Source organism: Artibeus jamaicensis, unplaced genomic scaffold, assembly GCF_021234435.1.
Source record: "Artibeus jamaicensis isolate MK-2021 breed Jamaican fruit bat unplaced genomic scaffold, CSHL_Jam_final contig_548, whole genome shotgun sequence".
Lineage (NCBI taxonomy): Eukaryota > Metazoa > Chordata > Mammalia > Chiroptera > Phyllostomidae > Artibeus > Artibeus jamaicensis.
The window spans coordinates 21,783,102-21,809,897 of NW_026521883.1; the positions used below are offsets into that span (position 1 = coordinate 21,783,102).

At 40.8% G+C, this 26,796-nt stretch overlaps 1 protein-coding gene across 3 annotated transcripts in view; it reads right to left on the reverse strand.

Annotated features, from left to right (window-relative positions):
• GALK2 (galactokinase 2) overlaps window positions 1-26,796 on the reverse strand; it is a 124,227-nt gene that overhangs the window by 13,738 nt on the left and 83,693 nt on the right. For all 3 annotated transcript variants that reach the window (XM_037156518.2, XM_037156517.2, XM_037156519.2), the window contains one exon: window positions 17,690-17,900. In XM_037156518.2, the coding sequence (XP_037012413.2) occupies window positions 17,690-17,900 (211 nt within the window). The remainder of the gene's footprint in view (window positions 1-17,689; window positions 17,901-26,796) is intronic.

Genomic DNA, 26,796 nt, shown 5'->3' on the forward strand with positions numbered 1-26,796 from the left:
AACTTTGTAGGGACAGATCAGTACTGGACTTTTCATGGTGATCACTTTGTAAAATGAGTAAATGTCAAGTCTCACCAAGTGCTACACCTGAAACTAATATAATATTGTGAGTCGGCTGTAATTAAGAAGAGCTCATCGTTCCAGAGTGAAGAAAACATACTAGCTTTGGGTTCCACCTGTTTCGCTTTCACTGTTGAACTACTTCACATCCTGTAACCATAGGCCAAGTTACACATCCGAGCGTGGGGGTGGGGGCGGGGGTGGGTCTAAGGGGAAATTAATGGTTGATTTTTATTGTAATGTCCCATTAATGAAGAAATAATCCTGTTTCCAGGTCCATTGCCACATACAACCTCAGCACAAAAGCAACACCCCATGACCCTAAAAAAGTGCTATTTAGCTGACGAATCACTGCACCACAGTCTGACTTGAAAAAATTTTATTTAAAACTTTGAATTATAAAAATTTTCAAATATACAGGATGGTAGGGAAAATATTATAGTAAACCCCAAGAGACTATGACCTAAACTGACCAATTAACACTTTGCCATGTTTGCTTCAATTGATATTTTGCTCAAGCGTTTTAAAATAAATTATACATGTGACAGTTCCTCCCTATATATTTGAGTGTGCATGTCTACAAAATAAGGATACTTTCTTACATAGCCTTCTATCATTATCACATCTAACAAAACTACAAGTTATTCCTTAATATCATCTCATATTCAGTTCATATTTAAATTTCCCAGTTGCCATTTAAATATCAGTTGATTTACACCATGATCCGAACAAAGTCTACACATTATATTCCCTCACGTCTAGTCAGCCTCTTTTAATCAAGAGTTTTGATTCTCCAGATTTTTCATAGTCATATACTATAAGAACATTTTAGGGCCATATCCTATAATAAAAATCAACATAGCCCATTAGGGAGAGTATGCTTTGCCTTGCTTTGGTTTTCCTTTAGGATTACATAGCCCTTTAGAATTAAGTATTTTCCCTTAGGATTAAATATTCTAAAGTAGAAAATGTCCAGATTTTTTTTACATTAAACCTTAGGAGTGGCGTCTCAATATGCAACAAGAAATGTTCAGAATGCACCAAGCAGATTCTCAGAACCTCACAAATCTGGCACCTTCTGTGGCTGTTCTCGATCACAGGGGGTTTCACAGCAAGACTTCTGAACCACAATGTCTAATGAGGACCCTTGCTGGGTGTTCTCAAGGTGCATGAGAGAGCGCCATGGCTCACGCCCTGAACAGTAGTCACTCAGACAAGGGAAAGGGCAAGAAGGGCATCTGTTTCCAATTGCGATATAACACCTTGCTAAGGACTAGAGCGGATTTGGAGACCACCTGTCGGAGGAAAGCAGGGCTGCGCTGGCTGCACGTCACAAATGCCCTCTGGACCCAGGGTCTGGCTCCTGATGTGCTGGCAACGCATCAGGTCTCTGTCGTGCAGATATAAAAAACCCAAGACAGTCTGAAGATGTCCATAACAGCCTTCTTCCCTAGCCCATTAACTTTAAAACATATGCTCCATCTGTGTATAAACACAAATCCTTGAGAGCAGTTATTAAAGATGAAGGAAGTTGTTTTTTACTCTCTTCATTCATACGTGATTTCTTCCGAGGCAAACTCAATATAAGAGTACATTGTAAGAACACCAGGTGCCATTTTCCTAAAATACTACCAGCATCCTACCCTGTCCATGGGACATCTGAGGCTTCAAAGCAGGACATATCACATAGAATTTAGAACACTGAGTCTCCAATGTGAATCTTAGGTAACTACTGATTCTAACCCTGAAACCATGATACAGATTCGGCGATCTAAATGCCCATGGCCATATACATTTAAACTGTAAAAGCAGTTGAACAAATTCACTTGTGTAGTGGTGCTATTTGCTAGCTCTGAACTTTCCTCCCCTCCGACCTCCTCGCTTTGCCTCCCTGCAGCCCTCGGGCTCCTGCCATGGGCCCACGACAGCCGCCGTTTTGCAGTCCTGGGGTGCTCTTCCCCCCACCCTGACCCTGACGTGGCTGGCCCCTGCTTGTCATTCAAATCTCAGATGTCACAGCTTCAAGGAGACCTTCCCTCAACTCCAGTCTCAAGTAACTCCCTCACTTTCATTCTTCTCATCCTATTGTATTCTCCCAACACTTATCACTGTCCAGTTTTCTCTTGGGTTCATTTGGCCATTGGCTTGTGGTTCTCTCTCACCACTGGAAGGTAAGCTTTGGGAGCTCAAGGACCTTGTCTAATTTCTTCACTCTTGTATCTTCAGCACACAGGCAGGACTCAATAAATATTTACTAAATGAATGGTTCAGTTCCTTGACTTTGTAGCAAAACTGTGCTAAATCTTGTCTAAATAAACAGCTCTGGGACAAATGCAATAGGGCAAATGACGAAGACTTATTATTTTGGCAAGTTATGCTTGCTAGCATCTTCATGAAAATATTGGGAATAGTTTGCTATAAAAAGTTTTGAAGACAGTAAACTCCAGTGTCTAAAATGTATCTCGTATCCATTATCGCAGATGACAGAATTGCTTATGCTGTATTTTGCTTCACAGATGTGGGAGAAAAGAGATTTCTAAAACAAACAAAATGTGTTTCAACTAAAAGGGAAGAAACAAAATAGATAATCATAACCAGTTAAAATATTTTTTCTTTGTAGACAATCTTTGTAATAAAAAGTGCCTACTCACTAGCTGATTATCAGAACCTTTCTCTAGTCAATGCATCTAAACTCGGACACAAACAATTGATTATTTTGTTGTGTCTTTGGTGGGAAAGAATGAGAAAGAGCCTGTGGCTGGCACCATTTTCCCCATAAAAGCTGAAAGCAGCAGATCAACATTAGACAGAAGACATGTCACTGACTTGATTTTAAATTCTGCACTCAAGAGCCAGTAGCCTCCTGATTATTACCTCATGTTTTACTAAGAGTGATGCCAAAAGCACATGTAAGATAGTCATCTAGGGACAGTCAGCCATTAGCTCTTACTGAGCACCTGCCATGTGTCCCAGACCACGCTCAAAGAGACAGGGAAGACACGTGAATTGAAGCCCCTGCTTTGAGGAACTTGCAACTCAGTTAAACAGATAAGACAAACTATGAGACCACTGGACAGTGATCAAATGCAACAGATACGCAAGTGCTGGAAATGCTTACAGCATGTTAGGAAGACAGGGTTTGGTGGGGGGAAGAACAGTAGTGAGAAGTGTCAAAGGAGACGGGGCTGAGCCACAGAGCTTTCTTGCTACAAAGGCAGGATGGGAGAAGGCCCGGGCTGAGAGCCAGCATAGTGTGTTTATGGGCCCAAAGAGAGCAAACTGACCAGAACCTGGGGCAGCCTCTCAAGCAAATCGTCCTCACATCTGAGGTTTTAACATCCCCAGAAATACACACTACACGAAGGTTGAAAACTGACACCTGTGATCCATATCCAGCCACAGTGATGCTTTCTTGACCCACATACTGTTTGCTGCATGCTACATAAGAATTTGGACTTCTGCTTTCCCTTGAAAAACTGAAAGGCCTGGCAGGATTGAAGCACTGCACGGCAACGGTTAGCTGGAGCTGAGAAGCAGCTACCCCTCAGCTACACACACTCATTCCCACAGTTTCCAGCGGCCTGAGGCTCAGCAGGCCTCTCTAGTTTACATGTTGCCCGGTCCCTGTAGACCTCTGCATGTGGCCTCTTGTTCCATACAACTCTGTAGAACAGGAATTGTTGGCCAGAGAGACAAGAGTGGGCAAACAGAGTAGGTTGTCACACCACCATGAGCCCGTTACTGTCACTAACACATGTCACCTCCCTTTGGTGCATTGATAGCTCTGTACTGAACAAAGGTCTGTCTCCTTGTAACCTCTTTAGTCTTTGCTCCGTTCCTCAAATATATGTAAACACAGGACAGCACTGGAGAGATCTGAAGAGAGCTCTCTGGTCTTATGTCTTTTACATAAAGATGAGAATCCACTATGTGCCAGTTTTAATACGGATGGAAAAACATTGAGTAAGGTAAACTCCCTACTCTCAAGAAGTAATGGTCTAACAAAAGGCGAGTATTGTCAAGGACGCAGAGAAATGGAAACCTTTGTACACTGTTGGTGGCAACTGTCAATTGGTGCAGCCACTGTGTGGAAACCAGTATGGAGGCTCCTCCAAATAAATAAATAAATAAATAAATAAATAAATAAATAAATAAATAAATAAAACTACCATATGATCCAGCAGTCTCACTTCTGAGTATAGTATAACCGAAAAAAAATTGAAATCAGGATCTCAGAGAGATATTAGCTCTCCCATATCCACTGTAGCGCTATTCACAATGACCAAGATATGGAAGCAGCCCAAATGTCCACCAGCAGATGAATAAAGAAAATGTAGTGCCCAAGCGATGACATCCCCTATCTTCACCTGAAAGAAAAGAGGCCATCTCCTACCTGTTACTCATAAACTGAGCACTTCATTTAACTATTTCATCTATTTTGGTAGCATTATGTGTAAAAGTATATAATTCAAAAAGACATCTCAAATCCTAACCTGCAACTTACTAGTTGCTTGAGCTTATGCAAGCATAAGCTGAAACTTTTTGAACTTTTAAAGTTTCAGTTTATTCAATCAAGATTGGCAAAAAAAATTTAAGAAAATACATATATACATATACTGAAGTATTATCCAATCTTAAAAATGAAGGAAATTCTGCAATAGGTAACAATGTGGATAGACCTGGAGGACACGACACTAAGTGAAATAAGCCCGACACAGAAAGACAAGTACTCGTGACTCCGTTTGCATGAGATAGCTGAAATCGTCAACTTCATAAACTCAGAGGCTGGAATGTTGGTTACCGGGGGCTGGGGGTGGGGGAGAAATGGGGAGTTACGAATCAACAAGCATAACGTTTTAGTCCAGTAAGATGAGGAAGCTCCAGAGATCTGCGCACCACTGCGCCTATGGCCAACGATACTGCGCTGGACACTTAAAAATGATCAGCAGGATGGATCTCATATTAAGTTTTTACAACAATAAAAAATAAAATAAAAATTTAAAACAATTGAAGTAATTATCTGCTGGACAAATTGTTACATAAGAACAATGAAGGGCAACAGATGCTAAGGTAGCCTCTCACAGTTACAGTGGAAGCACATAGACAAACACGTCATGATGTCTCTTATAACTGGAGTCTAATGAATAAAATAAACTAACAAGGTAGAGGGAGGGCCCTGGGGCCAGAGTGCGTGGGTTTGAATCAAACTCTGCTGCGTTTAGCTATGTGGCCTTGGGCAAGTGGCCTAATTGTTCTGTGTCGTTTCCTCCTCTATAAAATAGCAAAGTATTGGAACCTACCTTATGGGATGTCCCTAGCAATAAAATTCTGTGAAGCCAGTTTTTATTCCTCTAAATTAAATCTACATAGCCTGCGCTATGTTACATTCACATAGATTTAAAATGTTTCAGGGAAAAGACCATCATCTAAAACACTGAGATGCAAGATGGAATGCTCTGTTGGCTGTAAAGCCTTGGTATTCTCTGTTTACAGATTGGAAAAGGACTATTTGGCATTAGTAATTAACAATTATGTTAAAGAATACAAACTAATCTGTATGAAAATGACCAAATGCATTTGCCTTTCTTTCGACAGAATTTCAAACAAACATATGGAAATACCACCTACCAAAAAATTCTTTATTCCCTATGAGCTGTCCAATTTGGGAGTTTGGCTGTTATATCTTTTTTTAAAATTTTATTTACTTTAGAGGGACAGGGAAGGAGAGAGGGAGAGAACATCAATGTGTGGTTGCCTCCTGCGTGTCCCCCTCTGGGAACTGACCTGCAACCCAGGCATGTACCCTGACTGGGAATCGAACTGTGATCCTTTGGTTCGCAGGCCCATGCTCCATCCACTAAAACTACACCAGCCAGGGCTGACTGTTATATCTTAATAGTGTGAGGAGATTAGGAGGGTGCCCAGTGTCAGGAGGAGTGGCAAATGCATCAGTATTTGAATGTGCATCCACAAGTCTTTATGGAGCAGTTTATAGCCTTGAAAAGACTGTCATGGGTTCTCTTGACATGAGAGCCATATTAGTAAACAAATATAGCAAATATTTTTAAAGCACTTAGAACACTGCTTGGCACACAGCACTCAATGTTAGTGCTTGTTATTATTACTAATGTACTTGAACAGATTTTCTTTAAAAACTAGCTATAACTTCTCTTCAGACTTTGAATGCTTTGAGTTCTTGAATTGGCCTCCTACCTATTACTTTTCCATATGAAAAGAAGAACATTAACTTAAATCACTTATTTACTTAGCAAACATTTGCTAGGTGCTGCAGAAATACCATTTTGTACAGAAATGTACAAAACAAGGACCCCTTCTCAAGGATACAAGTGCTGTGGGAAGATGGTGCCTCGGGACCACATTTAGCTGCTGCAGCTCTTTCAGGATTTAGCTACGGGAATGCTGTTATTCAGTACTGTGAGTGAACTTTACAGCATGCTGTTATTCAGCACTGTGAGTGAACTTTACGTGGGGCTGGGTACGTTATTCCCAGCTTGTCTGCATAGTCGCAGGTCGCTGGAGTCTAGAAGGCTGCTTTTCACAGGAGGGTAGAGGTCCCCCCTCCGTCCCTGCAGCAGCCGCAGTTTCCCTGAAGCTGAAGGCTCAAAAAGGGTGACCTTCCCAGAGAGAGGAAAACTCTCTTCTCTGAGAAAGAGGATCAGAGTGTCTGCCAGAGGTCAAAGTTTCGTTTCACTGGCCTAACTATCTACCATCTTCCTCTACTGCTGAACCTCCCCAAATCACATTAACTCAAGACACCTGGGGGACTCAAGGGTTTGAAGGTACAGAGAATGAAAAGATGGTCAAGCTCAAAGGTTCGCTCTGGGCCTGACTCAGTCCAAGATGGTCAAGTGTGTTTAAGACTACAGCAGGGGTCAATTCCTCAACAACATGTACCTTCAGAATTTGTTTCATTGTAGCTCTTAAAACTCTCACACGAGTGGATAGAAACTCCAGGATTCTGCTTTTGTGACTCCAGAATGGCCTCAGGAGACAGAAACAAGGTTACCATTATCAGCCATGTGGGATAAGAGGGGGGTTTGTGCTCCAGCCCACCCCACAGTGGCTCAGGCAACAGCCAGTCCTTGGCAACCATCGCACAGGTTCTGGGTGTTCTTACAGAAGTTGAGTTTTCAGATGCTGTGTTTCTAAAATCACACTTAATAAAAGTATGTTCACATTCATTTTTAGCACCTTAAATCACTAAAGAGGGAAGGTGAACCACAGAATAGGGGTGTATAATGCACACATCTGAAGGAGGAGGAAAGTTCAGAGAGGAAACATCATCTCCAAGTGATCTAGCATTACACTTTAGCCCACTTTTTCCTAGAAAGGAACTTTTGGCATGATTCTGCCTCCTGTGGCCAGACAGCTGAGCAATCAACAGCTGAGAAGTGACAGACAACACTAAAGGACTTTTATTTGGTCTCACACAGATTTCCGGGATTTCTGCTACACCAGTATCTGCAAACTCCAGAGAGGTCAATAATTTCCTTTGGAGTTTCTTCTAGGCTCTTTATGAAAAACTTTTCTTTCCAAATTCTTATATGAAAAACAATTGAATGTGTTGAGATCATAGAATTTAGTGTTTGATATTTCATAACCTATTTTTAAATCAGTTTTCTCAATATCTGAAAACAGTTCACTGGAAATTGACATTACTGATCAACTGACTCTTTTTATACCTTTATACTTTTCCATTAGATTGAAATTTTTTTCCTTAAATTTAACTATGATCATCTATGAGAAGACTTTTATCAAATGAGAAAAATTCTATAGCACTTCTCACAGTTCTTGTATAACATAACAGCTCAAGCATATTCTGGACAAACTGGGTTTGCTCCTTACATTAAGCAAGCTACTGAATACCACACGGTTTTACACCTTCTAGGGCCAAAGCACCAGAAAGGGAAATAGACTAAAGGAAATTCTTTAAGCACAAAGTAACCCATCTTCATGACCTTTCTTTAGTTTTAGGGGAAAAAATGAAACACAGCCAAGCAAAGTCAAAATTCGACACTATCTCCCTTTCTTGGTGCAGGATTGTGAAGGCCAGCTTGTTGATAGGCTGAGAAAAGAGTTATGGCAGAAAGAGAATTGGACTGCATCAGAAGACTGGGATTTGGGAGCTGGCTCTAGCACTCCCTGCCTCCGCAGTCTTGTAAGCACATGTACACATGTAACTCTCTGACCTCAGTTTCCTCGCTGTGAAGGGAGGATATAACCATGTGCCCCAGGGTTGTTGTGAGACTAAAATCAAGTGATATGGGTGAAGAGTAATACATAAACCTTAAAGTAAATCACAAGTTTTTTGTGGTTTTTTGCAAGGTGCACGGGGGAGGTGGGGTGGGGGGTAGCTCTAGATACCCTCCTCCTAAAGAGTAGTCTGTCAGTGCTTGCTCAAAGCCATGATTAGCACTCGTGAACTTGGAGATCACAGAACCCAGCTGAATTACTCAGCCACTGGCCAGCACAGGCAAAGCTGGTAGTCCAAACAATGAGATTTGTCTCCAGCTCGGCCTGGTGCTTCTAAGTAGCAGGGCCACCCCAACACAGAGCACAAGCTGGGCCTCCCAAAAAGGAATGCTCCTGATAAATTTTCCCTTTTAAACTGGCACCCAACTACCTGACCCATTTTCTACCTCAGCCTCCATTGAATTCCTCATGGACTCCTCTGTTCATCCTCCAGTGCATATTCTTAACTTATCTGCTGTCCTACAGATATGTACCTGTCTCTGCTGGCTCTGACCACAGCTTCACCTTTTCCTCTTGGGTCACACCCCTCCCAAATCAGCTTGGCCCCTGAGCCTTTAGAAACTCAGACACTGTACCACACCCTCAGGTAATTCCTACCTGTGGCCAAGGCCTGACATAAAATGGTTAAATTATTCCTAGCCAGTTCCTAGTTATAAATTGTGGCCATTCTAAATAACATCTAAAGAATTTGAGAATTTTGCTTTGTGTGTGTATGTGTGTTTAATTTCAATGGCCTCTAAGCATTTCTAAATTTAATTATTAAAATTTTGGAAAAAGAAAATAATAATTGCACATGGGCCTTTGGAAGTCAGGATGGTTTAGCACAGGCTGCAAGCCACAGTTTGATTAGAAACATCTCTCTCTACACTGTCATCTCAAGGTCAACATCTCCCAACTCACACTCATACCCAGTTAAAGAAGGAAAGCAAATTTGGGCATTAAGGAAACATCAAATTCTATATCCCTTTAAGAAAGAAATGGAGTTCCATGATCAAAATATTAGTTTAAATCAAAACTAAGCAGGCTAAAGTGTAGGAACCTGGAATAAAGGGGTGACAGCCCCCTCCAGAGTCCTCTGCTGGGGGTATATGTCATTTTTGCTTCCATTCACACAGTCTAAGTACAGTGCCACATTCAATAAGCCCTGCATCTTCCGGAGAGTTAAGAGAAACGTTTGCTTAAAGTCTTAGACCAATCAAAGCATAAACTCAGAAGGCACAAGGCAAAAATATGAAAAAACATTAATCCCTAAAGTTAAAATGGAGTGCCAAGAGAATTCAGCTGGCAATTTGGCTGAGGTTGGATGTCTAGATCCAGGGAGTAAATCAAGTGACATTAATTTTTTTTTAATATTAAATTTTATTTAGTTACTTTTCAAGTACATTTTTTTAATCTATTTCTCCCCCCCATTCCCCCCCCTCCCAGTCTCATCTCTGCGTCCCTCATACTTGTTCCCCAAAATCCCTCCCCCTTTTTCCCCTTAAGTTCCCTTCCCTCTCCCCTCTGGTCGCTGCCCACTTGTTCTCTATTTCAGTGTCTTTGTTTTTGTTCTGTTTGCTCATTTGTTTTATTCTTTAGCTTCCTGTCAAAGGTGAGATCATATGGTATTTGTCCTTCAATGCCTGGCCTATTTCACTCAGCATAATGCTTTTTTTTTTTTATTTATCCATTCCAAAAGCAAAAGGGGCAACCTTTTGAGAACTACAAAATGGATTCATTCATTCAATTTAGGTTTACTGAAAAAGAAGAAAACAAAAGTAAATTACAGAAAGTGGTGCAAGTGGGCCAGTAGGGAAGTTGTTCTGGGGAAAGAGGAAAGATTAAGCATGCATCATTTCCTACAAAAACAATGTAATCCTTATTCTTCAGGGGTAAAAACTTAAATATATATATATAAAGAACAATACGTGGCCTATGATTAGCAAATTATCCTGTGTGGTTTCCCAGGGCTTCCTGAGAAATTAACTTATTCAAAAACATGCTTAAGAAAAGAGGGGGAAGAAAGAAAGGCAGATGCAGAGAAAAAGAAACATAAATAGAGAAGAGGCTATGGAATGAGAAGAATACGGAAGAAATAAAAAATTATATTGAACTTTTAAGATAGGTAGGAACTATATTTCAAGCAAAAAGGAAAGATCCAGCCAGAAAAGGACAGTGATATTTAGGATTAGAAGCCCACAGTCGAAATCAAGATGCAATTAGTATGTGAAATGGTGCAGCCAAGACATGGTCCACATGGACAGGCACGGACTCAAAAGGGAGCCGCACAGGACAGTTCAGGCCAAATGAGAAAAAACTTAACATCCATTTAAGGAGTTAGGCAATGAGGTAATGGTAAGTCTCTAAAGGTTTTTGAACTAAGAAGTGGCATCATGATAAGACTGCTTTAAGATCATTTGACAGTGAATATTCTCAGTGTCTATCAGGGTTCTTTGCTTCTTCACCAAAAATTCCCAAATCTAATTATATAGTTTGGATTTTTATATCTTCTACATCTTTATTTAGATGCTTTGCCATATCACCAAACAAACATATATATTCACTCATCATCTATCTTGTCCCCAAATCACTTCCTATATTATAATTCCCTTTCTCAGCATCCATACCTTAACCTTCCTTACTTTCTGTTCCTTTTCTTCCTTTTTCTCTTTCTTCTTTCCCTCCCTTCCTTCCTAGACACGAGCAATTTTTAATTACAACGGAATTCTCCTTTCCAGTCTTAAGAATCTACCTGTTGTAATATCCATCAACAATCCACAATTTCAGGCTCTTATGTGATGATGGAGAGTAGAATAATGGCCCCTTAACTGACTTCCCTTTAAATAGTATTTTTGCATCAAACTCATACCGCACACAATTCCTCTTAGCACATGTTCAAATACTCCTCATGTCTCTATGTCTTTTCTCTGGCTATACTCTGCCTAGAATGACCTCTCACCCCTCACAGCTTGGGAAGTCCATAACTTTAAGATTCAGCTCAAATTCAAGCCACATTTTCCAGGTATTTAGTCATTCTCTCCTTCATACTCTCAAGACCCTTAATAAATACCTTTATTGAAGAGGGTGTTATTTACTGTGATTGTTGTGTAGCATTCCCTTCCATTAGACACTTGGTCACTATAAGGTAGAGATTGTGTTCTATTTATCTTTGTATCCCAGCATCCAGCATAATACGCAGCCCAATTAAGCCAGTATATACATTGGTTAAATTAAAGAAACTGGTCAGTTTCTTAAGTGAAAATATAAACTCTATATTTCCAGGAGTGTTTCCTGGAAACACTCCTTATCCAATGCCCTACCCAACTTCTTCATTCAACTTACATTTCACTAACTATGTAAAACACAAAGTATCCAACAAGACCATTGGTAATCTGGGCCTTTCTACAAACTCAGCCTAATAAATCACTGACTGCTATGTATATAATTTTTTAAAAATCACTCAACTAATTGTATTTCTCTGGGTGCATAATCCTCCCTCACTCCTCGCCATCTATGCACTTGCTGTTTTTTCTTTCTAAATGCTTGTCTATGTTGGAAATACCTATTTGTTCTCTAACTCTTGTCTAATTACTATCTCCTTAGTAAAACCAGCTCTGACCTCTGTCTTTTCTGGTCTCCCAAGACCCATGTATACACTGCCATCACAGCAATCATTACTCCATGCTGGGTCAGATTTGTCTTTTCTTATTTAAATGGTTTTTTATTGTACCTTTTTCCATTACTATTTATCCTCCTTATGCCCTCCTCCCCCTATAATCACCACTCTGTTGTCCATGTCCAGGAGTCCTTTTGCCTTTTTGCTCAATCTCTCCACCTTCTAACCCCTGCTGCCAGAACTGTCAGCCTGCTCTCCATCTATGAGTCTGTCTTTATTTTGCTTGTTTTTCAGTTTGTTCACTAGATTCCACATATCAGTGAAATTATATAGTACTTGTCTTTCTCTGACTGGCTTATTTCACTTAGCATAACATTCTCTAGGTCTATCCATGCTGTTGCAAAGGGTAAAATTTTTTTTTTACAGCCAAGTAATATTCCATTGTGTCCATTGTGTAAATGCCCCATAGTTGTTTTATCCACTCATCTACTAATGGATACTTGGGCTGCTTCCAAATCCTGGCAATTGTAAATGAAAAGAAGGGGACTTATATTCTTTTGAATTCGTGTTGTTTCTTTGGATAAATTTCCAGAAGTAGAATTGCTGGGTCCTAAGGTGGTCCATTTTCAGTTTCCTGAAGTATCTCCACACTGCTTTCCACAGTGGCAGCACCAGTCTGCATTCCCACCAATAGTACAAAAGGGTTCCCCTTTCTCCACATCCTGTCCATCATTTGTCGATTTACTGATGATAGCCATTCTGACCGGTGTGTGGTGATATGTCATTGTGATTTTAATTTGTATTTCTCTGATGATGAATGACATTGAGCATGTTTTCATATGTCTACTGAAGAACTGTCTATTCAGGTATTTTGTTGATCTTTTAATTGGATTATTTGGGGGGCTTGGGTGTTGAGTTTTATAGGTTCTTCATAAATTTTGGATATTAACCCCTTATCAGATGTATGGGTAAATATTTTCTCCCATTCAGTGGGTTGTATTTTTCTTTCATTGATGATTTCCTTAAGTAATCTATATATTCAATGAAATTCCTATCAAGATACCAATGATGTATTTCACAAAACTAGAACAAATATTTCAAAAATTTATATGGAACCATAAAAGGCCCCAAAGAGCAACAGTAATCCTGAGAAAGAACAAAGTTGAACATATCATGCTACCTAATATCAAACTGTACTATTAAGGTCATAGTAATCAAAACAGCATGGCACTGGGACACATAGATCAATGGAACAGAAGAAAGAAGCCAGAAATAAACCCATGTCTTTATAATCAATTAGTATTCGACAGAGGAGACTTCCAATCAAGATGGAGGTACAACTAGACATCCTTTGTCTCTTTGCACAACCACAAGAAGAATTACAACTAACCTCAAAAGAAAGAACCTGAAAATCAAACTGTATGAAAGTCTGACAACCAAGGATTTAAAGAAGCCATATTCATCCAGTTGAGTAGGAGGGGCAGAGAGGATGTGGTGTGGCATGGTGAGGTGGCAGTGGTGGCAGAATAGGCAGTGCCACATTCACATGTGTTTGATAAAAATTGGGAGGATTATCAGGGAAGCAAGCAATTCCAGCACCAGGCCCAACTGCATAGCCCAGGGTTCCAGTGTCAGGAAGATGAGCCTTATAACTTCTGGCTGTAAAAAACAGTGGGGGTTGGGACAATGGAAGAAAATGCCAGTCTCTCAGGAGAGTCCAGGCACACATGGACTTAGAACATATGCTAAACCACCTGCTCTGGGAATCACCACCAGGGCAGCAGCAAGAAGGCTGCCAGTTGCAAACAGAAACTGAAAATAGGCCATGTGCCAGGCAAACCTCCAGAAGCCAGTTGCCGAATTGTCCCTTCTCCAGCCCCTGCCACCATACAGAAACATGAAGTGATAAAGCAGGTTGCCCCACCCTGGCGAATACCCAAGGCTCTGCCTGATGCAACTTAACAGGTACACTAACACAGGGAATCAGAGCAAATCTACCTTATATACAGGAACAAACACAGGGAGGCTTCCAAATTGAGGAGACAAAGAAATATGGCCCAAATGAAAGCACAGAACAAAACCCCAGAAGAAGAACTAAATGAAACAGAGATAGCCAGCTTATCAAAACAATGGTGATCAGGATGCTCAGAGTATGTTCATTGGTGATCAGGATGCTCATTGAGTATGGCAAAAACATAAGGGAAGAAATGAAGGTTACACTTAGTGAAATAAAGAAAAGTCCATAGGCAATCAACGGTAAAGGGAAAGAAGCCAGAATTCAAATCAATGATTTGGAATATAAGGAAGAAATAAACATTCAACCAGAACAGAAAGAAACAAGAATTCAGAAAAATGAGGAGAGTGTAAGATGACGTTGAGACATCTCCTAAACTGCCAACATCCAAATCATATGGGGTGCCAGAAAAAGAAGAGGAAGAACAAGAAATTGAAAACTTATTTGAAAAAATAATGAAAGAAAACTTTCTTACTTTGGCATAGAAAATATACATACAAGTCCAGGAAGCACAGAGAATCCCAAACAAGTTGGACCCAAAGAGGACCACACCAAACCAAATCAAAATTAAAAGGCCAGAGGTTAAAGATAAAGAGAGAATCTTTTTTTTGTATTTTTTAAATATATTTTATTGATTATGCCATTACAGTTCTATTTCCCCCTTCATTCCCCTCCACCCTGCACACCCCTCCCCCACCATTCCCCCCCTTTAGTTTATGACCATGTGTCTCAAGTTCTTTAGATTCTATATTTCCCATACTATTCTTGCCCTCCCCCATCTATTTTCTACCTGCTGTCTATGCTACTCATTTTCTGTACCTTCTCCCCCCTTCTCCTTCTCCCACTCCCCTGTTGCTAATCCTCCACGTGATCTTCATTTCTATGGTTCTGCTCCTAATCTAGCTGTCCTCTTAGTTTGTTTTTGTTTTAGGTGTGGTTCTTGATAACTGTGAGTTTGCTGTCCTTTCACTGTTCATCTTTTTTATCTTCTTTTTCTTAGGTAAATCCCTTTAACATTTCACATAATAAGGGCTTGGTGATGATGAACTTCTTGAATTTGATCTTATCTGAGAAGCACTTTATCTGTCCTTCCATTCTAAATGAAAGCTTTGCTGGATAGATCAATCTTGGATGTAGGTCTTTGGATTTCATGACTTGGAATACTTCTTTCCAGCCCCTTCTTGCCTGTAAGGTCTCTTTTGAGAAATCAGCTGACAGTCTGATGGGAACTCCTTTGTAGGTGACTGTCCCCTTATCTCTTGCTGCTTCTAGGATTCTCTCCTTCATTTTAATCTTGGCTAATATAATTATGATGTGCCTTGGTGTGTTCCTTCTTGGGTCCAACTTCTTTGGGAGCAGCAAGAGAATGGCAGAGAGTTACCTACAAATGAATTCCCATAAGATATCAGCTGATTTCCCAAAAGAAACTTTGCAGGCAAGAAAATACTGGCAAAAAATATTCAAAGTGATAAAAAAGCAAGGACCTACAGCCTAGATTACTCTATCCAGCAAAGCTATCATTTAGAATGAAAGGGCAGATAAAGTGCTTCCCAGAGAAGGTAAAGCTAAAGGAATTCATCATCACCAAGCCATCATTACATGAAATGTTAAAGGAACTCATTTAAGAAAAAGAAGTAAAGCAAAACTATGAACATTAAAATGACAACAAACTCACAACCTTCAACAACTGAATCTAAAAAACAAAAACAAAAACAGAAACAACTAAGCAAACAACCAGAATAGAAACAGATTCAGAGATACAGAGATCATTTGGAGGGTTATCAACTGAGAGGAGAAAGGGGGAGAATGGAGGAAAAGGTTCAGGGATTAAGAAGCATAATTGGTAGGTACAAAATAGACAGTGAATGTTCAGAATAGTGCAGGAAATGGAGTAGCCAAAGAACTTCTATGCATGACCCATGGAGATGAACTAAGGGGGGAGGTTCAGATTGAAGGGAGACAGGAGGTACCAGGTGGAGGGGGACAAAGGAGGAAAAAGTGGGACAACTGTAATAGCATAGTTAATAAAAAATACTTAAAAATATTTGACAGAGGAAGCAAACACATACAATAGGCTAAAGATTTAGATTGCCATTCAATAAATGGCAATCTAAAAAGCTTTTGCAGTTTCTTTATCAGTTTCTCTAGCTTCTTTGTAAACTCTATGAAGATAGAACCCTGTTGTGTTTATCTTTGTGTTCCCAATGCTCAGCCTCAATCCTAGAGGAGATGCAGGAGGAGAGGGAAGGAGAAATAACAAAAGCAGCTCCCATTTATGAGCACCTCCATTATCACACCAGGCTCTTAGCACATTACACAGATTACTCTTTTAAGGGGGGTATTCCTGTTAAACCTATTACATATAAAACTAAGATAACAGTCACAAATCTAGTAAGTAAAGAAGCCTAAAACTCTAATCCAAGAAGAGTGGCTTTGGTATACTGCCTTTCTTGCATGGAGGTCAGCAGACTTTTTCTGCAAAGGGTGAGAGAGTAAATACTTTAGGTTTTGTGGACTGTTCAGTCTCTGTCACAAGCACTCAACTGTGCTGCTACAGTACAAAAGCAGCCATGGCTAATTATGGCTATGCTCCAGCAAAAGCCCATTTCACAAAAACAGGTGGCAAGTCTAATTTAGCCTGCAGCCAGCGTGGTCATCTCAGTTCTACAAACTCAGTAAATGTTCATCAAATTAAATTGGACCTAACAGTGTTGGAAACCAAAACCACCTCTCTGCCCTCCAATGATTCCTTTATCTTAGCTGAGAGCTATCAGTCAGTCATTGCAGTCTTTAAGACATTACTTGGCAGACCAATCCACTGTTGGCATTCAATAACCAATTGAAGGGCTGAACTGAATGGGATGGGATGGAAATGAGGCTCTGAGGTTGACCTTTGTTCTAAGATCCCACCCTCCCAACTCTCCCTCAAGAAACCATTGGATCTTAGCTAGATGTCTCTGCACCCAGCACTGACAAATAAACAACCTTTACTTCTTTTTTTAATTTAATTATTGTTCAAGTACAGTTTTCTGTCTTTTACTCCCATCCCTGCCCATCCCCCCATGCTCCCACCTCCCTCCCATTTCCACTCCCCTTAGTTGTTGTCCATGTGTCCTTTATACTAGTTCCTATAAATCCTTCCCCCTTTTCTCCTGAAATTCCCTCCTTTACTTCTAAGAATTGAAAAAATACCCCCAGGCTTTATTCTGTACCTCCAACTTTTACCTGGCCTTCATCTCAGGTATCTGATTTATTAGTAAAAAAAAAAATTTACTTGAAAGCAGCAGGTAAATTGAAGAGGCTTCCACACAAAAGTGGCCACAAGTCTCAACCTAGGCAGTGAAGACTTCCTGGTGTCCCATCCAAAGTGTTGTTCCACAGCAGTTGTGAGCACTGCTCACACCTCGACATTTTTATATAATAGAAAAACAGGTAGGGGTAAAAAAGAAGATGAAAAGGGGAAGACTATTGAATTATGAACTTCTTGAGGTCAGGAGCCTTGTAACATTCACCTTTGCCTCACCAGAATACCTGGCATATAGCAGACCAAGAAATGTTTGTTGGTGAGTGAAAAAATGAATTTAATGAAACCAAGAATTTAGATAGTTAATTTTGCTAAAACACACCCATTCTCCAAACCCCCTCCAGCATGCTTCAGATCCAGCAAGATCCTTTGTGGAAGTTGTAGACTTTTCAGCCGTGAGTGGAGGAGCAACCCATGCCCTCATTTTCTCCAGCAGACTTACCATCTTGAGTATTTGGACTCAGGATTTGGGTCCGAAATTCCTGCAGGCTAATTCCCAGACACCTACAAACCTCCTCTGGGCTGTAAGGCTCAGGGTGAAGAGCATCCTCTGTGATCAGCAGCATTTCTTCCAGAGTGACCCCGAGGTCAGCCTGCACTTCCTCTAGCCGCTGCACTTTACCCCATTGCAAGCCTTTGTACTTAGCCAAGAGCTGCAAGTTGAAACCAAGATAATGGTCAGTATTCACTACAGAAATTGGTGTGTGTTACTTTAATTAGCCAAATTCAAGCTGTTTTTATTTTGCTTTTTTCCACTCAACCTATCCAGACTTCCCACCATTGCTTGAAAATGCACACTGGGTTCAGATGTTTGGAATTAAGCATGCTTGTATGACAGTCACAGGCTAGTTAAGCATTTTTCTCAAAAAAATAAAAATAAAAACCAATATTCCACCAATTTTTTTTGCCTGTCATCCCTTTTCCTCAGGGCTATTTCTTTGAATAATTCTGTTCTTTTATCCCATTCAGCTCATCCCTAATATATCACTCTCTGTAAAGTATACCAAAAAAAACACCCTACACAAATCTCTCATGACCTGGGTCCTGAGGTGGATACTGTATGCCCAATTGCATTAGAGTACTTCCTGTTTACTCCATGCCTCTTTGAAATGGCAAATGAATTTAAGTATCTGGGTGTTCAGAGTAAAGTCCCAGATTTTAAATGAAAACCTCATTGGTGACCTTATGAACATCCATTGCATTAGGTTGCTGGTACTGGTAGAGCTGTATGTTTCTCCACCCTCAAGAAAAGAGTCTGGCTTCCAGTTGCATTCTGAGGCACCCTCTCCATCAGCTGAAGGCGGTTGAGTACAAACCAAACCTTTGTGACCAGGTCCACTTGCTTGAACCCCCAACCAGAATCTGTTTCCCTCACTCCCCCCTCAAAACCACTAACTGAACACTTCAGAGTAGGTGGGAAACAATCAAAACAGCAAAGATCTCTCTCTTCCAGAGGCCTGTAAAATTCAGTCCCTGGGTGTGGAGACAGCAGGTGCAGACAGCACAAACAGCAGAAAGAAGCAAGGAAGAAGGGGAAATCAGTCTTCAAGGCAATGTGCGTCTGATTTACTCGCCTATTATGCTCATGATTTGATTTTCTTTCTTTCCAACAGGAAGCGGGGTTTACCAAAAGAGCACTGCACTCTGCTTAGGGCTACTCACTTCTGACAAATGTTAATAACATCAGTTCTTACATTTATTAGTCTTTTTAAACCTCTGGGTCATACATTTAAAAGAAGTTAATGATTTCAGGCAGAACTTGGAAAAAAAGACAATAGGATTATATTTTCCTGTTCAATGATTTCACAGAACCTGATGCCATTTTTCAAACAAAAACACAAACAAAAACCTTTCTTCCGACCTTGCTTGCTTAGCACACTTTGTTAGTGTTTATTAGTGGTGTTAGATTGGATGCCTCTACAGCCTGACCCGTTCATTCATTCATCCTTTTAATTTATTCAGTCATGGTCTACATTCCAAAAATAAAATTTCAGAAAACTTATAAAGGCATACATAATGCAAGAGAAAAACATATAATGTATTTATTTTATATAGAAAAAGAGGTGAAGTCGATGATCTCTGAGAATGATGCTTTCTTGAAATACAAACCCAAATCCAACTGAGATAAGCAATGAAGCTTGTATGGTGCTACAAAATGATTCGAAATGTGCCTTTTTATTTCTTTTCATCTTTGGCAGCTCTGTGAGATAGGTGCTATTACTCCATTTAAGAGATGAGAGTAAGTGACTTGTCCAAAGAAACAAAGTTGGAAGTTGAACCCAGGTCCTATGCCTTGCTTCCCCAAGGCCACATTCTCAGTGAGGTCTGGCTGACATCTACGTCCTGCTACTCCTATTAGTTTAAATCACCTCTCAGTCGTAGAAATGGTTTTCAAAGAATAAACTAAGATTGGTGTTAGAAGTAAACATTCCAGTGATTTAAAAAACACTTTGATAGATGGGTTCCTTCAAGGAAAAAGGACAAGGAGAAGAAGGAGAAAAAGAAGAAAACATCAAAGAACGGCTCCCAAGTAATGAGCATGAGCTCGTCCTAAGAATGATCTCTAAACCTCTGGCTCATATCTCTCTAAATTCCAATGACCTCTAAGTTGCCATAGTCACACTGCCTCAGTTGCTATATCCCAGGAAACTGGCGCACGGGGAGAAAGTCTGCAAGGGACACCTGGTGTCTACGAGGTTGTCAAAGGCGGCTTCCCTGTGTGCCTTTCTAGCACAGACAGAAGCCCTAACACACAGAGGTTCACATCCACTCCAGCAATAGCCCAGTTTGCTTTTGGATTCACTTAACCCTCAGCTGGACGATCCACACAGCCAATTTGGTGTGTATTTCAATAAGAATGACATCTACCACATGCCCTTAATGACAGCTGCACATGTACACTACATTGTAGGAGTAAACTAGAAACCCCGCTTAAGCCCTTTGAAATTTGGCTCAGGAAACAGAAGGATGACTTGCATATGAGGGAAGGGGGTGGGTAAGATCTCTGTTGCTCAAAGACAGAACTTCATGCAGGAATTTGCCACTTACAGCCCTGGTGGCTGGCCCACTTCACACTGGTGAAGCAGGGCTATGAATCAGGGATGTAGGTCATTTCATCACAAGCTCCTCACTTTAACAGTAGGGTGGGAAAAATCAAAGAAAGCAGTTCTTTGTCAACATCCACTATTTTCTTTTCACCACAGCAAACATTAATGTTCATATGAGATACCACTTCCAGGTGGTCTCTTGAGCCTGTTCCTTGCTCTGTGGACAAGAAAGCAGGAAACAAGTGCTCTGCCCACAGTCATGGAAAGGGGCAGATAAATAGCACTAGGGCCCCATCTTAAGTTGGTTCCCCTAGGAAGAAGAGCCTAAGACAAGAATTCAAAGGGTCAGTGATACCCAGAAACACTGAGAGAGGGAGGAGAGCGAGACTGGAAGAGAAGCCAATATGAGGTGCACTGACATGGTCCAGTGAGGCGGGCCTGCTGGACCCTCTAGGACCGCTATATGTAAACCTCAGATGTAATCTACCCCAGGGAAAGAAAGCTGGGCCATTTACCCACTGATTCTCATCTGTCATTGATTGAGGGCTGCTTCCAAAGGGAATTAGCTCACTAGCACATCCAGGTTGTCCCAGGTGCAAACTAGACACTCTCCTGCACTTAGAAAGAGCCCTCAGTCTGAGCATCCCTGGGACTTTCAGTGAGAGGGTAGGGTAGGAAGGAGAATGCTAAGACAGGGGCCTGTCTGTCAAACCTACCTCTCTTTGACGTTCTCATGACATGTGGCACTATTAACAAACCAATGGGAAAAGTACCAAGTTGGCTCCTCACCAGGTCAGCAAAGGGTAAAATTTCTAATCCCTTTCTGCTTTACCTCTAAAAACAATTCACTCAAGTTTTTCCCCACACAATAAAAGCAGCTGTGTTCTTGTTTCTGATTACACAACTCACACACCATTTTTCTAAAACTGCAAAAAACATACAGTTCAAAGTACAAAAAATTAAAGTAAAATAAATCATCTATAATCACCCAATGAGATAACTGCCAACTGTCATTTTGACAGCCATCCTATCATACATTTCTTCACGCACACTTTATGCACACCTACAAACATATAGTTTGAAATAAATGGGATCATACATAGCTGTTTTTATTACCCACACTTCTTTGTTTCGCTCACCTCCCCCTCACCTCCTTCCAGCTGCTGTTCCTGTTCTCTACATTAGCTGCAGGGTACAGAAGAAATCTACGCAGCTGGGCACAGTGGACCTCCTCCCTGCACCGTCTGCATAGGCTGTCCATGGCATCCCCAAGCAGCATGCTCTGGACGCCTAACTCCTAAGAGTCACGGAGAGAAGAGGGGCAAAGAGAGATGTGGACTGCTGCGCTTACTTAAAACAAGTCACAACCTACCTCGGCAGGAAATTCCCAGGTAAAGTGGGACACTCAATGGCTACTTCACAAGCTATTGTGAAGATTATATAAGATAAAAAAAGACATCTAGCACCTTTCCCAGCCCAGAAAGAGGCACTCTGCGAGGGTCAGGTTTCCTTCCCTCTCCACATTTCGCTGCCTCTCTAGCTAGTTCTCTCCCACCTGACACTTATTCCTGGGTCTTCAAACATATACAGATGTTGCCAGTCTTAAAACATCTTATTCCTAAAACTACTATTCTTCATTTCTCCTTCTCCTTCGCTGCCCAACAACTAGGACCAGCAGCCCAGCGTCACTGCTTCCTGGTCCTTAGTAGCCACTCAAACTATTGAGTATGGAGGCCCTTCCTTATCCCCAAAACCACTTCCAAAGCCACTGAATTTTTCCCAGCCCTCTTATTCCTTAAGGAACCAGTGGCTCTGGCACTCTTTGTTATCTCTATTCTTCATGTTCCCTGTTTCATAGCCTCCTGTAGCAATGAATTTTCCTGGTTTCCCTCTCACTTCCCTGGTCCTTACACGAAATTCATCCATAACTCACTTTTCTCCTCTCGTCACTCAACTGCAGCCCTCTCCCAATTTCAGCCTCTGGCCTTTTGATCTCCTGCCTCACTCTTTCTCTCAGCAATCTGAACACAACTCTTGCTTTCAATTGTTACCTCAAAACAAGTATATTGGAAGGCTATAGCCCTAGCCCAGGGATACAATCTAAGCTCAAATATCTAATCACTTATAAGAAAATTCCATGAGGAGATTTCATCACCTCCCACTTTCCAGTCACCTTCCATGCCATCTTCTCCCAACCCGTCAGGGGCAGTTTCCATCATTTCAGCGCAAAACTGCAGCCCTACGGACTCAACACTTTGCCTTCATCTGCCTGCAATGAGCGTTACTGAGCATCTACTCCTTCTCAGGCCCTCAGTGGACAGCAGTGAATGAGGCACTCAGGGCTCCTGACCTCACGGAGCTCAGACTACCCAAGAAGGCAAATGTTTGATAATTACACAGTGAAGAAGTAAATCCAAATGGGATAAGCTGCTACAAAGAAAAATACGGGATATAGTAAGGCATGTAAAAGCACATTTAACACAATGGAAGTAGGGAGGGTAGTCAAGGGAAGCTTCTTCCAAACAATGGTGTTTATTCCCAAAGGAAGACAGAAACCCAATCACAGAAAGCCTCAAACCTGACCTGTTAGTAGGTCCAATCATAGCATCTCTCATATCCCTCCCTTTTTATCCCATTCAAGTTGACACTTTAAGACCCACTTATCTTCATCCAAGGCAGAAGATCCTGCTGCCAGATTAATGTTTCCAAAATACCTTGCTAACGACACTAGTGGCTCCTGCCGCTGGCAGGACCCAGCCTGGGTGATCCTCAGCACAGCAGTCCAGGCCCTGCTGCCACCTGGCCCACCACACACACCAACCCTATTTCCCAGTCCGTGCGTCCTCTGCCCTGCAGCTCGGACTCACCAGGCTAGGAATTCTCCACACTAGAGTTCCAGCCCAGTGTGCTGGACTGAATCAACAGTCTCAGTGAAACTGGCTACATTCTGGGGTATTTGGGTTTTCCTCACTCAAATTCAAGGAAACTGCCAAAGCCCTGAGAATGGCATGCCTACTTTTCCTCACAGTCTATCGCTGGACAGAGAATAAGTTCCATATTGACCACTAAGTAGCAGGAGCTAAAAAAAAACTGGATGTGTGATGGCCCCTGACCAAACTGGCTCTGTGAGGGATCACAGCACAAATTTTCCTTGAAGTGTCAAAGGACCACATGGAACTCTCTGCATTGCTTCACATGTTGCCACAAGGAGCTCGGGGTATGCAAAAAGCAGTGCTGAAATTTCTCTTCCCTTTTTGATTTCCCATATTTATTACTGGTGCAACACATTTTATCCCTCAATATAACTAAAGGATATTCTCTTTTATAGACATAAAACATTTCTGGAAAAGTTTAAGCCACTGAATACATGTAAAATATGAAAAAATTGTGCTCATCAAAGATGTCTGGATACTTTGTAAATTTAAGAAAATAAAAATGTGCTTCACTTAAAAGAATCATTTTACAACCATATGATTTCACTCATATGCGGAATCTAATGAACAAACTGAACTGACAAGGAAAACTGGGACAGACTCATAGATGGAGAGCAGGATGACAGCTAGTGGGAGGGGAGTTAGCGGGTGGAGGGATTGAGCAAAAAGGAAAAAGGTCTCATGGACATGGACAACAGTGTGGTGATTGAGGGGTGGACAGGGGTATAAGAAGACTAAATGGTAATGAAAAAATACAACAAAGATTAAATAAATTAAATTAATTTTTAAAAGTATCATTTACGCAAGTGATGATTATAAATCCCTGTTGAGTTTGCTTTTATTTGGTCCAAATTGGCTCTACAAGACTGACTTTTAATGATGTTACATCAATTAGTTTTTGGAACCTGCTGGAAAAAGAGGAGGGGGAAGGAGAGAGAGGGAGAGAAAGAAAATCTAAGAATAAAAGATAGAGCCCTAGCCAGCGTAGCTCAGTAGGTTGGAATGTGGTCCCATAAACCAAAAGGTTGAGGGTTTGATTCCCAGTCAGGGCACATACCTAGGCTGTGGGTTCGGTCGCTGGTCAGTCAGGGTGCATGCAAGAAGCAACCAATCGATGTTTTTCTCTGACATAGATACATTGATGTTTCTCTCCCTCTCTCTCTCTCTCCCTTTTTTCTTCTCTCTCTAAAAACAAATCAATAAGCATATCCTTGGGCGAGGATAAAAAAATAGAATAGAATAGAATAGAATAGAATAGAATAGAATAGAATAGAATAGAATAGAATAGAATACAGACCAAAGGGACAGTTACCAGAAGGAATGGGGTTGGGAGGTAAGAAAAGTGAAGGGCAATTGGGTCAGTACGGCTGTGATGTCTGCGTGGTGACAGATGACCACCAGAATTAGTGGGGTGATCCCATTGGAAGGTATAAAAATGTCAGATCACTATATTTTACACCTGACACTAATATAACTAATATCATATTGCATACTAACAACTGAAATAAGATTTTTTAAAAGAATAGAAGAAACTATAAACATAAGGCAAAACAAAGTAAAACCATCTTTATCGATTTAGTGTACTTCCCTGTACTTAGAATAAAAGGTACTTATTTTCAAAATAGAGTTTAGAGAGGAAAAATATTATTCATTACAGTTTTGGCATTTGCAACTTTATCTAATCAGTCTCATTTTCAACACTATCCTGAGAAAGCATTTCTCCACTGACGCTTCATTTTACTGTGTGAAAACAGAGTTTGTGCAGATTTAGACAAGCTTCTTTAGACTTTCAATATGGGAGTTTAGTTCCTGATTTAATGAGACCACATCCAAACAAAAATATTCATTCACAAATTACTGAAAATGGGAAAATGGAACCATGTTGTAAGGAATATATGCTTAGCAGAATTCTAGCCCATATTCCCAGGCATAAACATAATCTTAACATCAAGATCTGTGTGTGTGTGGACCATGTTAGCAATTTTATCTTTATTTCTCTTTATACATAATCTTGGATTCAGTGATTTGCTGCAACATGGTTTAAAAAACATTCTCCACCTCAATAAAGTCTTTCACTTTTTTTCCTTACATATCTTTAAAAAGAGAAAAATTCAGAGTATTTAAAACAATGTGTTTTATCTACAACAATTGTGAGGAGCATGAGGCAAAAAGCCAAATTCAGATATGCCAATTTTGCTGACCGAAGTTCCTCTAAAACTTGTATGGAGTTGTACCATTGCACTCAGAAGCCATCCTCAAAACAGGAGGTTCTGCAGTGAACTAAGGTGTTCAGCTACTGCTTTCAAAAGAGATGCACTTTTTATAGTTAACGCTCAAAGGACATGCCCCTTATCCTGACAACTTTCCCTACAGAGATTCAGCATCAAAATTTTATTCCTCACTTTCTTCTTGAATCTTCGGAAGAGAGTAGTCACAACAGGAAGCCATTTTACATTTTCGTCCTCATTCTAGCCCATGTATGGATGTCTTAGGGGATACCTAATTTCGTGATAAAGCTTTGAAAACAATGTTGTGTATGTTTGAGGTCTCCTCAGGAAGGCAACACTTACTCATCGACCACAAAATAACTGGCCAACGTGAATAAGCCCTCAAACAAATAAGACACTAATTTCTTCCATCTCCTGAAACAGGAAGCTTGTCCTAAAGGATAAGAAAAGGTCACTGAAGCCCTGGTATTGAAAAGTTTACTGTACAACTTCTTCTTGTATACATACTAATTACATACTGTGGAAGTTTAATATTAAAACACATCTTTTACATAATTTTTAGAAATTATATGAGCAAATTCCAAATTTAAAAAATTTTAAATTTAAAAGAAAATTATTTTTTTGTAAAAAAATTTAACCCCAAAATTTTCCAAGGAAAAAAACCTCTTATTTCTTTCTGGTTCCTCATATCTCTACTCTCCTCAACCTCACACAGCTCAGGGGTGAGAGTGAGGTAAGGGGTGAAGGAGCAAGTCAGTTACCAGGGAGAACTACACCCTACACATCTCCAGGGTAGCTAGCCCAGAGCTGGGCACACAATATGTACTTGTAAAAAACTGTGAAACTGGGCAGGGAGTAGTCATTCACTTATTCAGCAAATGTTTACCCTGTGCCTGCTTCAGCCTAAACACAATGCCAGGGATTAGGGATATAAAAGGGACACAGTCTTGGCTCTCAGGTACAATCAAATCAGAAAGAAAAGGCAGACGTTAAACAGTTGTTATAGTACCATTACTGAGATGTGAAATACAAAAGGGGCCCTACTTTAGTCTGGGAATAAGGAAGTCAAGGAAGGCTTTCCTGAGAGACATGCAGGCTGAGACTTCAGAGAGGGCTGGAGGAAGAGTGTTCTGGGCATGTGCAAAGTCCCTGAGGTGAGAGTGAGCCTCAGGGCTGGAGTGCAGTGGAGGGGGGGAGAGACACTAGGAGAGGAAGCGATGAGGTGCACAGGCCTTGGGTCTAGCAAGGCTCTTCGGGGGCCGAAGAAGACTTTTACTTCATTCCGATGAAATGCAGCTTTTGAAAGGTGTTATGTAGGAGAATTACCTGAGCAGTTTTAAA